A 14,279-nucleotide genomic window follows, 5' to 3' on the forward strand; every position below is an offset into this window, starting at 1 on the left:
GAGCCAAAGGTTTGTTGGGGACAGTGACAGCAGCACACAAGGCTGTAAGTTTAGGGCCAGTTTATGGAGGTAGTAATAGCAATTACATTGAGAAAACTGTAGCAACTATAATTTGGGAGGAATTTTCTAAACACTTTTACATGTGTTATTGAATCTTCCCATCAGCGCCAGGAGGTATGTGCATTTATCAGTCCCATTCTACAGATGAAAAGACTGAGGCCTACGAACTCCTTTATTTAAAAACGAAACAAAACACCTTCAAGGCTGCCTGCTAAGAGGGGAAGGAGTATGGATTCAAGCCAGCATCCTTATTCCAGTGTCCATGCTCTCAGCCACCACACACACTCCTCCTATCAGGAGTTGAGGCACTGGGGAGCCATTATAATTTTTGAGCAAGAGAGTGACAGGGCAGAGATCACTGTGGCCTCAGTGTGAAGCACAGATGAGATGGAGAGACTGGAGGCAGGGAGGCCCATGAGGAGGCTGTCACCATGGTTCAGGTGACAGCTCTGGGTTGGTGAAGAAGCAGAGAACAGGAAGGAAGGGGCGATAGACTTCAGGGAGGAGGAGGAAGCCTTTAGACTGGGCCATGGATGTAGGGTGGGGACATAGGAGGTGAGGAGCATGCTCTCTCCACCCGCTTTTTGCAACATGAGGCCCCTCTGGCCTTAGCTCTGCCTGGCCTGAGCCTGAGCCCAATGGACCAATTCTGTTTTTTTTTTGTTTTTTTTGTTTTTTTTGTTTTTTTAAAGTTGGAGTCTTGCTCTTGTTGCCTAGGTTGGAGTGCAGTGGCATGATCTCGGCTTCGGCTCACTGCAGCCTCTGCCTCCTGAGTTCAAGGGATTCTCCCACCTCAGCCTCCCAAGTAGCTGGGACTACAGACGTGCACCACCACACCTGGCTAATTTTTTGTATTTTTTTTTTTTAGTAGAGATGGTGTTTTGCCATGTTGGCCCTGCTGGTCTTGAACTCCTGACCTCAAGTGATCCACCCGCCTCGGACTCCCAAAGTGCTGGGATTACAGGCGTGAGCCACCGTGCCTGGCCCCAGTGGACTGATTCTGGTCAGTGTCAGCCCCATTTGTCCCTGGAGCTTTTGCAGTCAGTCACAGGGCCAGCCTGGTCCTAGCCACTGCTGGCTGGTTACCCCGGCTGGGTTGGGCAGGGGACTGGGCAGGGCTGGTTGCTCATCTCAGGTATGAAATGGGCTGCACCTCCACTGGTCTGGGGGTCAGGATTCCAGGGCCTGCCTGGCGCTGCTGCCCCTGTGCCCCCAGACCCCTCGAGCTCCTCCCTGACCTTTGGCTTCCTTGACTGTGAGGTGGAAACAAAAGGGCTGCTCTCTGTCACTTCCCTTAGGGGCGGGCAGTTGCTGGCAGGGCACAGAGCCCAGGGCTAAGAGCTGACATTTAGCTTGGCGCGGTGGCTCAGGCCTGTAATCCCAGCACTTTGGGAGGCTGAGGCAGGCGGATCACAAGGTCAGGAGTTCGAGACCAGCCTGGCCAACATGGTGAAACCCTGTCTCTACTAAAGATACAAAAATTAGCCGGGTGTGGTGGCGTGTCCCTGTAATCCCAGCTACTCAGGAGGCTGAGGCAGGAGAATTGCTTGAACCTGGGAGGCGGAGGTTGCAGCGAACCGAGATCGCACCATTGCACTCCAGCCTGGGTGACAGGGTGAGACTCTGTCTCAAAAGAAAAAAAGAAAAAAAAGAGCTGACATTTAGCAGGTGCTTCTTAGGTGCGAGGCAAGAGACCGATGCATTAAATGCACAGAGTGCCCTTCCCTGTCACAGCCACCTGGGGGCAGGGGAACATTATCCCCATTTTACAGAAGACGCCTTTGAGGCACAAAGGTTAAACGACGTACTTAAGGTTTTGCAGCTCACTAGAGACAGAGCCAAGACTCCACCCCAGGTGGCCAGGCTCCTGAGCGCTGTGCCTACATCACCCTCCAGTGAGGTGGTGGTGGAGGAGACCGTGAGTCGCTGTCATCTGAACATGGGCGCGCTCAGTCTGCTGCTCTGAGGACGCCGCCCCCTCTCTTTGTACGTCCATTTCCTGCCCGGTTCTCATGCTAGCTCCAGCTCATTTCAACTAATTGAAAATTAAAACTTTGCTTGTGTTGAGCAATTCGGCATCTATGAGAGGCCAGCTGTGGGCTGTGTGCTGGCTGTGTAGGGCGATGAGTAGCAGACACACGGGTGACACTGAGCTCTTTCCACTGCCAGGCACAGCGCCGAGCACGCCACGCATACTGACTTCATGAATCATAAAGCCCTGTGAAGGGGGCACTGTTTCTGTCGTCATTTGATAGATGACAAAGTGGAGGTGGGGGAATGGCAGACCTGGATCAAAGCCCACGTGTCTGGCTCAGCGCCCATACAAGGTTGTCAAGGTTGGGGGGAGGCACGAGGGAACCAATAATTAGCCAAAAACTGGTCGGATGTGGGCAGTATAGGGATGCACCCAGGTTGTCACAGGAGCCCCTAGGAGGGACCTCTGACCCCCCGATATGATGGCAGAGGGAACTCTTGAAAGAAGCTGAGAAGTCAGCCCTGCCAGGTGTGGGGTGGCGGGTGAGGACGTTTGGGCAGAGGCAGCAGCAGTACAGGTGTGGAGAAGGGGGCGGAGGAGCCAGGCGCCGCTTTGTGTTGTGATGGCAACAGGTGAGTGATGAATACAGGTGGGAGATGCTGGCAGGGGTTAAGGAGGTTGTGCAGGCGGTGGCAGCTGCTGGAAGCTTTTAAGGAGAGCCAGGCTTGATTGTAGGAAGGGGGCTTAGGTCCATCTGAAAGGGAAAGAAGGCTGGGAACCAAGACCAAGGAGCCTGTAGCTGGCAGGCGATGCTGAGGGTGGCGAGGAGGAGGGGTTGTGGGAGATGGAGCAGGCGACATCAGCAGGCCCCTTGGAGGGTGACAGTGGGAGAGGCTGGGACGTCTCTCACTAGACTCAGCGTTCCTTGCAGGCAGGGACCATGCCCAGCGTCTTTGTACCCTGGCATTTAGCACAAAGCCTGGCTCCAAGAACCGGATACCAGCCCAGTCTTCCTGTCTGCCCCCAGCTCATTTCTAAAGCAACATCACAGGCAGCGAGTCAGGAGTGGGATGTGTCACCCCCGGGCTGCCTGCCTGTGATGTGGTCGGTCCTTCCTAACGCGGGCGCCATTCCTCTCCGTGACGGCAGACGGGCCTCCGCTGTCACTGGCCCTGGCGTCGCTGTGACGACCTGGCCTGATGTAGCTGCACCCTGCAGTCCAGGGGGCTCCTGTGAACCCCCAAGGTCGAGACCCAAATGCCTCTGCTGCCTCCCACCACGCCCTAGGGGCCCCGCGACCCACCATGCAAATGATGTGGTTTCCGCATTGCTTGAAGAGGGTTTCCGCTGTGTGGGGGTCCCTGGGTCCTTGGGCAGATACCTCTGCCCCTCCCCACAGCTTTGGCACCTGCCCTAAGACCCTGGAGACCCTTTTGCTGGAGAGTCACTGAACCACCCTCCCCTGCTCACAGTGTGTTCATAGAAGAGTCACTCCCCTCTGTGGGCTTCTTGTCTGTAAAATGAGGGAGTGGGACAAGATCACAGGGTACAACACTGTCAGGGGGCACAGAGGCTGATGTCGCTGCCATCAGCTCCTGGGGTGCTGCCCACTGGCTGCATGACCTTGGACAATTTGCACGAAATCTCCCAAGCCTCAATTTCTGCATCTGTAAAATGGGGTCATCCTGACCTCATTGCGTTAGTGCTAGGATAAAATGAAGAGAAGGCATATTAATGTGTCTAGTACTGTGCCTGCACACAGTAGGTACTTTTCCTGGTACTTTCCTGAACAGTCTCTGTTCTTCCAGCTCTGTGTAAAGGGTTGGTCTCGACCCCTAAAGCCTGAAGCTTCTCCTTGTGGCCACCTCCCCACCGTATCATCTTCCGTTCTAAGTGGGTGGATCCCTGCCCGGGGGGGCTCCCTGGGGAAGGCTGGGAGCATGACCTCTTCCCAAGGGTACTGGCATCTAAAAGGGATCTCCGGAACATTGAAAAGCCATGAAGGCCGGGCACAGTGGCTCACGCCTGTAATCCTGGCACTTTGGGAGGCCGAGGGAGGAGGATCGCTTAAGGCCAGGAGTTCAAGACCAGTCTGGACAACACAGGAAGACCCGATCTCTTTCTGTAAATTACAAAATAACAATAAACCCATGCAGACCCCCAAAGAAGGCTGTGCTAAAGGCGGCCGGAAGAGCAGAGGGCACTGCAGATGTGGTGCTTTCAGCGTTTTCCTTCTCCCCCAGGCCTCCCTTCTTTCCTTCCTCTCTTGCTGTCTATTTATAAATAGGAGAAGGGACTGAGGGCCCCCACCTCGGGTACTCGCAGGGCCTTGGCCTGGGAACAGGACAAGCAGCAAGTCAGTTGGCCCAGGGTTGCTCAATTTCCCAACAGCTGACGCAGACTCCAGAATCAGACCTGCCTGGCCACCTGGCCCTGCCCCTTACCAGCTAACGGCTCCACCAGAGTCCTAGTCTTGAGCGAATCTTATACCTGCAGCCCTGTCCACCAGCTGTGCTTCTGGAGTCCTCCAGGGTGAGGGGGATGGGGTGAGAAGAGAGGGGACAGCGTGCAGGGAGGGTGGAACCTGCGGGGTCCTGTCTTCCTGGAGCTTGGCCCTCAGTAGCTCTCAGAGCCTCACTTTCTTGCAGGGTGTCACAGCCACATCGTCCTCTGGCCGGGCTGCTCACAGAACCCGGCCTCTGGGTTTTGGCCACTCACCCAGACTCATATCACCCTTCCAGTGTTCCTCTGAGCAAAGTCCCTTTGAGCCAGCCCAAGGTCCCTATCAAGGAGGACCACATCTGGCCTGTTGCACCCTTCTTCCTCTGCCCCACCGAGGCCTCGGTCACACCATCACAGCAGCGGCCCTGCCATGGTCTCCTGATGTAAGGCTTCCTGAGGAACGGGCCTGGTGCCAGCCTGGGGGTGAACTCCCAGCCCCAGGAGTCACAGGTCAGCTTCCCCACACTTGCCCTTGAGGCAGGTTGGAGGCCCCCTCCTTTGCAAGGCCCACACAGGCCACCTAGCACCCTACTAAAGCCGGGCAGTTCGCTGCCCTGGGGTGCATTCTTGCCTTGCCAGTTCTTGGCTAAAACCAAGGCAGGAAGAGCCCAGTTCTCATGTTCTGTAACATGGGTCTATGACCAGGGCCTTTGCATGCCCCCTGCAGCACCACCATGGAGCCCCTAGGAATCTGGGAGATCATGAACCCAAGTGAAGACCTCCTTGCCTTTGCTCCTCACAAGAACCCCTGGAGGAGACAGGGCAAGGAGTACGACTCCCATTTTACAGGTGACAGTGTGGAGGCTCAGAGAAAGTCCATGACACTCCCAGATCCCCCGGACCTGCTACCCTGACCTCCTGGCGGTGCACAGAGCATGCCAGGCACCTCTCCATAGGCACGTAGACCCTCTAACCTAAGTCAGCGCCCCTCCTACAAGGCTGGGTGTCCAGCACACCTGGGAAAGGGGACATTTCTGGCCCTTTCCTCTCAGAAGTCGCGTGCTCGGGCTGCCCTCCCTGGGGGAAAGGGGATGGGGGCAGAAGCTGAGCATGGAAGCCCCCCCGATCCACCCTCCGCCCTTCCCAGAGGCCCAGGACCAGCCCAACTCTGCCCCACATCCCAGCCCCCACCTCTCAGCTGGTGCTGTTTCTCCACCTCTCATGCGGATGAGCCACACACCATCCAGCACCCCTGAGGTCTCACGAGGGACTGAGCCTTTGACACCCATCCTTAAGAACCCAGAGCTGGTCCTTTTGCTTAGAGCATCAACCAGGCCCACACTGTCATTTTACAGGCAGAGAAACTGAGGCACAGAGAACCTGGTTACTGCCCACAGCAGAGGGGACACTTGAGTGAGGACACAGAGGATCTTTGGGGTAGGGGCAGGCCTGGGGGTTGAAACCCAGTCTTCCTGGCCAGGGAGAAGATGCAGGGCTGGAGGTGAGGAGGCCTCTTTGAGGCTGTTTCTTCATCTGTAACTTGGGAATAATAATAGGACTGGCCTCAGGGGGACCAGGGAAGGATTCAGAGAGGCCATGATGCTGGGACAGCCCTTCCGATGACTGTCATGAAGTAGGCTTCTAGTAGATGCTCTGCTGCTGCTTTCATCCTCACCCTCACCCACTCGCTCTGGGCCCACTGCCCTGACCTCCTGGCCATGCACTGAGTGTGCCAAGGGCATCTCCCCGTCGCCCCGGCCCCGCACCTCGTGTCACCCTTTTCCTTAGCTCTTATCACCACCTTGAATTCTCTATTGAATGTGCATGTGTCTCCCCAGCTAAGATGGCAGCTTCCCCAGGGGCAGGGATTTGATTTGTTCAATGCTACTGTTTACCCAGCACCTACAACCCTGGGTGCTCAGCACGTCTGTTGAATGAATGAATGAATGAATGAATCACTGCTTTCACCTTTGCCCCTGACTTTCTCCATGGACCATGGACAAGTGACTTGATCTCCCTGAGCTGTGAAATGGGCCCCTGCACACCTGCTTTTTAGGGTGGAACTGGGATTTTATATAGTGCCTGCCATCTGGCCTGGCACATAGTAGGTGCTTAACAAATATCCCGTTGTTTTCCTTCCTCCCCAGAGGGCCAAAGCCGAGACCTGGAGGAGCAACAGGGTGGGAGTCTAACCCCTGGGTGACAGAGACAGCTCCCATCTGGGATGGAGGCTGCATGGTGGGAGGAGCTGCTGAGGTTGGGCCGTTCAGCTCTGGGGCCCTTGGAGTCTTGGGTCTGTGTCTATGTTGAGGGGGAAGGGAAGCTCTCTGGGCCCCAAGAGAAGGGAGGCAGGACTGGGGGTGGCAAGGATTGCAGCTCTCCTGCCATAGCCTCGGGCACGCTGCTTTGTCTCCCTGAGCACCTGTGAATGTCAGTGAGAAGACCAGACAGTGGGTCTAACACGCAGAGTTGCCCGGAACCGATGAGCTACTGCTAACTGCAGGTTCTACCTGTCTTAGAGGAGGGAGCCCAATCTGGAGGAGGGGAAATGGGAGCTGTGGACCCAGATGGGAGATGGTTCAGAGCCTGTGGGTGGGCCCTGACAAGCTTCTTATCCATAGTCCTCTCTCCGCTTGCCACCATCCTGGCCCTGGCATGACCCAAAGTCTCTGGGAGACCAGGGGAGGTGGCTTTGCCTTTTTCCATCTCTGTTGTCTCATCTGTGCAATGGGCACAGTCAGACCTGCCTCACCAATTGGATGTTAGATTTAGGTGCAGTTTTCTTTTTTCCTTCCTTTTATCTATTCTCTCTCTCTCTCTCTGTCTCTGTCTGTCTCTCTCTCCTATTTATCTTGTATTTACTTTCTATTATCTCTATCATCTATCTAATCTATCTGTCTGTTTTATCTGTCTATCTTATCTGTCTATTTTATCTGTCTATTCTATCTCTTATCTATTTTATCTATCTACCTATCTCTTATCTGTCTATTTTATCTATCTGTCTACCTATCTCTTATCTGTCTATTTTATCTGTCTATCTCTTATCTATTTTATCTATCTATCCATCCATCCATCCATCCATCCATCCATCCTCTCCAATTCCCTCACCACTGGGTCTCAGATTTCCTGCCTGTTAAATAAATGGCCAGTTAACCCTCATCAGTGATTTTCAGGTTTTCACTCGAGCCCCCCATATTTTGGACGATTGTAGTTTGCTAAACACGCTGACTGAATCAAGTACTATCCAACTTATTTCCTCATTTTAACATGTTGAAGATCCCCTGTGGGGTGAGTGGGGTGTGAATGGAGCCTCCCCAACCCAAAGCAAAGGAACTGGAAGCTTCCATAGCCCCGCATTTCCTAGAGAATGCTTGCCATGTTTTGGGGACCTCCAAGGGGGCCCCTGTGTTGACCAGAGGCCGGCTCCCAGGGCTGTGGTTTGGGCCCAGCCCCCTGCTTCTGGGGACTGCTGCTGTGGAGGGAGTGACCTTTTGTTCTGCTTTGCCAAGGGGCTTTCTGTTCCTCATTGTTTAGCCATGACAAGGCTGTGGGTTTTTTTTTTGTTTTTTTTTTTTTTTCTGTCCAAGAGGATAAACAGGCCTGAGATTGCTCAAGGGAGCTGACCCCTTCTGCCAGCTATGGGGGGCTGGAGCCTCACAGAGCCGGGAAGGAAGTCCTGCGCCCTCTGCCAGCTATGGGGGGCTGGAGCCACACAGAGCCAGGGAGGAAGTCCAGGGACGGTCACTCACAGCAAAGCCTCAGACAAGAGAGGAACCTGGAGGGGAGGAGGTGGGAGGTCACCACTCAGCCAGCTGGGGGGCCATGGGAGTCCAGCTGCCTATCGTTAGTGGCCAGAAGCCCTTGTCCGTGGCAGCTCTCAAGAGCCCAAACTTGGCCACCGCAGGGCTCTTTCCCATCAGGCCCTTTGAGCCCTGACAGGAAACCCTTCCCCAGCCAGGGTGGGATTTCTTGCTGCTGCCTGGAGCCGCCCTGGCCATGTGGTTCTCAGGCCCTGAAGGAGTGAGGGGCTCCCCTGGTTACCCCAAGGACACTCGTGGGGATGAAGCCAGCCTGCGGGATGCAGGATTCCCACGAGACCTGTGCTGGCCACTGTGCGGGGTGGGGGGCTGCCAGGGAAGAGGTGCAGCCCCTCCGTGCCTGGGGGATGTGATCTGAGGGAAGAGGCAGCTGCGTCTGGGAGGCCATTCAGTCAGAGGGCGGAGGCATAGCCCCTGCCCTTGGGGAAGTGCCCAGCAATAGCCTTCAGGGAAGGCAGTTTGGGGGTTTGCTGAGGGCCAGGCAGACCCTCTGCCACAGTTAGTATTCGATGGAATGGCTTGTGCAGAGGGAGCTGCAGAAGCTGCCATTTCTCTGGGTTAGGGGCTCCCAGAGCCTTTGGATGCCGGATCTTGGCCATGAGCCCCTCCGCCACCCCTCCCCCAGGTCACCTTGCTCAATCCAGGGGGCCACATAATCAGAGCATGTTCTGCAAAGGAGCATGAGAATCACCGGGGAGATTTCCTTTTTCTTTTTCTTTTTTTTAATGGTATAGTTTCCTGGGCCCACCCCTGAGATTCTGCACTTGTTTGGGGAGTGGGGGTTGGCATTCATGACAGGCACCCCTGGGTGCTTTGGACACAGGCAGTGAGCTCCCCCATACACTGTGGGAACACCTGAGGAGGCTTCTCCTTTTGTCTCGGGTGCCTGGGAGTCTCCTCCAGCAGCAAACCAGGTGGGGAGGAGTCCTGGGACCGAGTGTATGGCAGCACCGTGCCCAGGCAAACTGAGGCTCCAGATGGGGGCTGAAGTTACTTCTTCAGACCCCATTATGCAGCATGGTTCCCACTGCCCGTGCCCAGAATTCACCAGAGCTGATGGGCCTGGAGTGGGCCTCCGGGGCAGGCCAGGGTGGAAAGTGCATCTGTGTTTGAGCTTTGCGGCCCTGGCGCTGGAGTTAGATCCCTCCTGGAAAGGACATTGTAACCCCGCCCACAGTTTGGACTAGCAGCTGCTGAGCACCTACCCCGTGCTAGGCTATGGGGCAACAGCAAAGGGTAACCCCCAGCCTGCAGCCTCAGGGGGGCTTCCCATCTAGCAGGGGGTACAGGTGGGTAACCTCACAGCAGTGCTGTCAGCTGAGAGCCGTGAGGGAGGAAGGTGGGGACTGTGGGCCTGAGTGACTTATTCAGGGTGGGGTGCAGGCAGGAAGCCTTCAGGAGGGAGGCTGCTGCCTGAGCAGGGCTCCTAAGGGACACATGGAATTTGTTATAGGAAGCACCAGACCATTCCAGGCACAGAAGTCAGCTGGGGCAAAGGCCTGGGGGTCAGAAGAATGGCAGATTGCTCCGCGCAGGAAGCCCCAGCTCCTCTGGGTTGTTCCCGCCGAGGGGTTCCAGCTGTTGGCACCGAGGGGTGCAGCCAGGGTAGGCTGGCGCTGCCTGCCAGGCCGGGGTGGGAGACAGCTGGGTTTCTAGGCCTGCTTGTCACTCGCTACAGGCGCAGCCAAGGGCTCAGCAGCCCCTGAGTCCGGATGGTCCTGACTCCCAGGCAGTGCTGGGAGGAAGGGGAGGAAGAGGCACACTGAACCCACCTGCCACCTTGGCTGGTAGAAATTTGGCCAGGTCTGCACTGGCCCAGTGGTGCTGGGTGTCCCAGCTGCTGTCTGCTCTGACTGGCCTACTGACAGCTGAAGTCCAGGATAGGTCCGTGCCCACGTTGTGCTGGTTCGTGAAATATTTTTAGTATCTCCTCTGCTCCTCTATGTTAGGTACTGGAGTCCAGAGAGGTTAAGGCACTTGCCTAAGGCCACACAGCCACTAAGTGGTGGAGTGAGGATTTGAAACCAGTTTTTTCTGACTCCCTGTGTCCTTATCTATGGAGAGGCCCCATCACTCGTTCACTAAAGGTTATGGATCTCGATCTTGTACTGGCCACATGACTGCCCTTGGCAATACAGTGGGGAAGGCGCCAGCCCTGGCTCTGACCTCCTAGAACTGCCCTTTGGTCACTTCCAGGTGACGCATCTGTGGGGGCCCCTGAAGGACTTGGGGCGTGTGTGTACACCCTCTGTGCTTGTACAGATGTGTTCACACCCACGTTTGCCTACACGTGACTGTCTCCATTCTGAGCTTGCTCTCAGCCTGGTAGAGGTGGCTAATTAGTGCTTGTCCCTGAAAACCCGGACTGCCAACCTCAATCTTTCAGGAGAGAGGGCAGCACTCAGGGGCTTGCTCCCAGGGGTCCTGGGAAGGCACAGTGGTGACAGTGCCGCAGTTCTGCACTCCTGGAGGGTCACTCAGAGACCTGACGGAGGAGGGCTCTGTGTCTGTCCCTCTGTCCAGGGCTGCAGCTTCTCTGGGTGGCTTTGCTTTTCTCTTTTCTCCCCTCTTTTTTTTTTTTGAGGTGGAGTTTTGCTTTGTCAACTAGCCTCAGCCTCCAGAGGAGCTGGGATTACAGGCACGTGCCACCACACTGGGATCATTTTGTATTTTTAGTAGAGACAGGGTTTTGCCATGTTGACCAGGCTGGTCGCGAACTCCTGACCTCAAGTGATCCGCGTGCTTTGGCCTCACACCCAGCCCCCTCTCTTTTTCCATTCATTACATTGTTCATCTCTTCCTGGAGGCATCCAGCTCAGTGGTTGAGATTGTGAGCTGTGAAGTCAGATGGGACCCAGGTCCAAACCCTTCTCTGTCACCTACTGGGTCTGGGACCTTGGGCAGGTGACCTGCCCTCTCAGGCCTCGGTTTCCTGTTCTATAACATGGCTGCAGTAGGGAAACTGTCTCCGTCTTCACTGGGTGGTTGGGAAGTCTTGTTGAGACCACACACCTGTCTCAGGTAGGCTCTTCTAGAAGCAGAGCTTGAGGCAGGGATCTTTGTGAAAGTGATTTACTAGGGAGGGCTCCCAGGAGAAGCAGGCAGGACAGGGCAGGGGAGGGGGCCTAGCAGGGACGAGTTCACCGGCTTCAGCCTGACACCACGGAGGTGGCTCGGGACCATGAATTGTACCAGGGTGGGTCCCGCCTTGAGGCTGTGGGGCATTCATTATCAGCCAACACCCACGGCAGCTGGGGGAGAGGTGCCCTGCTGGCAGCAGGGGTCTGAGTGGGGTACAACAGCACCCACCAACTCGAGCAGTGAAAACGCTTAGAACAGTGCCTGGTACCCAGGCGGTGCTTCAGAAATGGCAACGATTGTCATGGTCATCAACCAACATTCGGCTGATGAGTACTGGCTCTGCGGTGGGTCCCATGTGAGAGATTGAGGGTCTAGAGATGACAAGGCTGCCACCTCTGCTGTCTGCATGACATGAGTGTGTGTGTGTACACAGGTGTGGGCATACATACCCACAGTGGGCGGAAGGACAAGCAAGTAACCATTCCAGAACAATGAGATGACTGTTTTTTTTTTTTTTTTTTTTTTTTTTTTTGAGACAGAGTCTCGCTCTGTCACCCAGGCTGGAGTGCAGTGGCGCCATCTCAGCTCACTGCAAGCTCCGCCTCCTGGGTTCACGCCATTCTCCTGCCTCAGCCTCCCGAGTAGCTGGGACTACAGGCGCCAGCCACCTCGCCCGGCTAGTTTTTTGTATTTTTCAGTAGAGACGGGGTTTCACCGTGTTAGCCAGGATGGTCTTGATCTCCTGACCTCGTGATCCGCCCGTCTCGGCCTCCCAAAGTGCTGGGATTACAGGCTTGAGCCACCGTGCCCGGCCGAGATGACTGTTAAGAGGGGTCATATTCCATGTTTAGAGAGAGCCCGGAGGAGGAGGAGGAGCTTGAATTAACCTCCGGGAGTCAGGAAGGGCTTCTCGGAGGAGGCAGCACGCATCTTGAAAGACCAAGGGATGTTTCCAGTGCAGGAGGGAAGGAGAGGTATCCTTGGTGGAGGGCAGCTTTGTGCTGAGAACCCTGGTTCTCTGTGACCAAGGCCACCATCTTCTGGATATCTGTCCCAGGTAGAGTTAGGGGTCACCCAGCACTGGAGAAGGCCTAAAGGCAGCCCTGCCCTCTGGCCAGCAGACTCCGTGCTTCTGCCTGCAGACAGTAGGATACACCGAGGTGGGGAGGCAGGAGAGGTAAAAGAAGGCACGAGCTCCCCTTCCTGCACCGTGCTCCAGGGGGAGGAACCTCCCCATCCATCATCAGTGCCGCCGGGCAGGGGGAGGGCCAAACATTTGCAGGGTCGAGACCTGGGCATCAGGCATGGCAGAACCCAGGGCGGCCCTGTTGATGGCAGTTTTCCCTTCTTCCTTCCAGGTGACATTTACACCCTACGCCCCGGAGCCCGGGGGCACATGCCGGCTCAGAGAATACTATGACCAGACAGCTCAGATGTGCTGCAGCAAGTGTCCGCCGGGTGAGGGCAGCCGCGAGGGCTCGGGGCCCATGCCCTGGGGGAGCGTGTGTGTGCAGGGGCTGGGGTGCAGGGGCATGGCCCTTGATTCTTACTGAACTCCTGGTTCTATGCACCGGCCCATGCTCCCTGTTGCTTCTGGGCCTGTGAACATGCTGTTCCTTCTTCCTGCCACACTTCCCAACTCCCTTTCCCTGATTAACTCTGACTTGCCCTTTAGACCTCAGCTGAAGATATCCCCTCTTCCAGGAAGCCTGTCTGCCCCACACTGCCCAGCCGGAGGAGGAGGGGGAGGAGGAGCCTAAATTAGCTCCTGGGGGAGTCAGGGAGGGCTCCCTGGAGGAGGCAGCACTCAGCTTGAAAGACAAGTGCTGCCTCCTTTGAGCTCTCACTGGCCCCTGATGTTCCCATGGCAGCTCTTTCCTCGCTGTGTGATTAGAGCCCGATCCCTCTTCTTGTTGCTTCCACTGTGTGCTCCTCCAAGGCAGGGACTGGGGCTTGTTTTCTGCTGAATCCCCAGCACATGGCACAATGCCATGTAGGCACTCAGTGCATATTTGACTGACTCTGTGAATGCTTACCCATTTCACAGATGGTAGACCTGAGGCCCAGCCACAGTTGGTGGAGCCAGGTAGCCTGACTCCCGGTGCCCTCCATCTATTCATTTGTGTCTGTATTCATTCATGTCATGTTTATAAGGTACCTGCTGTGTGTTCTAAGTGCTGCGAATACACAGAGAGCAGGGCAGACAAAATCCTTGCCCTCGTGGAGTCTGCATTTTAATGTGATGCAGACAGATAAATTAGGAGACGTGTGGTCCTGTCTAAGTGCTGTAGAAAGACAAGGTCAGGTAAGCTGGGGGAGACAGAGCAGGACATCCTGTTCTACACAGGGTGGTCTGGGAAGGTCTCTCTGTGGAGGTGACATTTGGGCAGAGGCCTGCAGGAGGTGAGGGAGCAGATCACGCGCGTGTACAGGGAACAGTGTGCCAGGAGGAAGCAACAGCACGTGCGAAGGCTTGAAGTCGGAGCCTGTTTGGTGAGCTGAAGGAATAGTAGGGCCAGTGTGTGTGGCCCAGGATGAGCGAAGGCGAGTACGGTTGGGAAGGAGGAGGAAGGAGTGAGCAGGGACCATGGTAAGGAGTTTAGATTTTATTCTGTCTGGGAGCCAGTGGAGGGCTTTGAGCCGTTACCTTGAGATGTAGGTGGGCATATGAGTACCTGTCACCATCCCTAGCCATTTTAAGACACCCCAGGGAAAGTGACTCTCTTCTTTCTTTTATTAACTGGAAGGATCTCTTTAAGAAGTTACTAGAGAGGCCTAGGTGTGTGGATCACCTGAGGCTAGGAATTTAAGACCAGCCTGGCCAACATGGTGAAACCCCATCTCTACTAAAAATACAAAAAATAGCTGGGCATAGTGGCAGGCGCCAGTAATCTCAGCTACTT

At 55.6% G+C, this 14,279-nt stretch overlaps 1 protein-coding gene across 1 annotated transcript in view; it reads left to right on the forward strand.

Annotated features, from left to right (window-relative positions):
* Positions 1–14,279, forward strand: part of TNFRSF1B (TNF receptor superfamily member 1B) — a 43,802-nt gene that overhangs the window by 9,774 nt on the left and 19,749 nt on the right. Inside the window, exon 2 of the mRNA XM_025361228.1 lies at positions 12,735–12,834. Within this exon, the coding sequence (XP_025217013.1) occupies positions 12,735–12,834 (100 nt within the window). The remainder of the gene's footprint in view (positions 1–12,734; positions 12,835–14,279) is intronic.

The sequence above is a fragment of the Theropithecus gelada genome, chromosome 1 (genome assembly GCF_003255815.1).
Source record: "Theropithecus gelada isolate Dixy chromosome 1, Tgel_1.0, whole genome shotgun sequence".
Classification (NCBI taxonomy): Eukaryota; Metazoa; Chordata; class Mammalia; order Primates; family Cercopithecidae; genus Theropithecus; species Theropithecus gelada.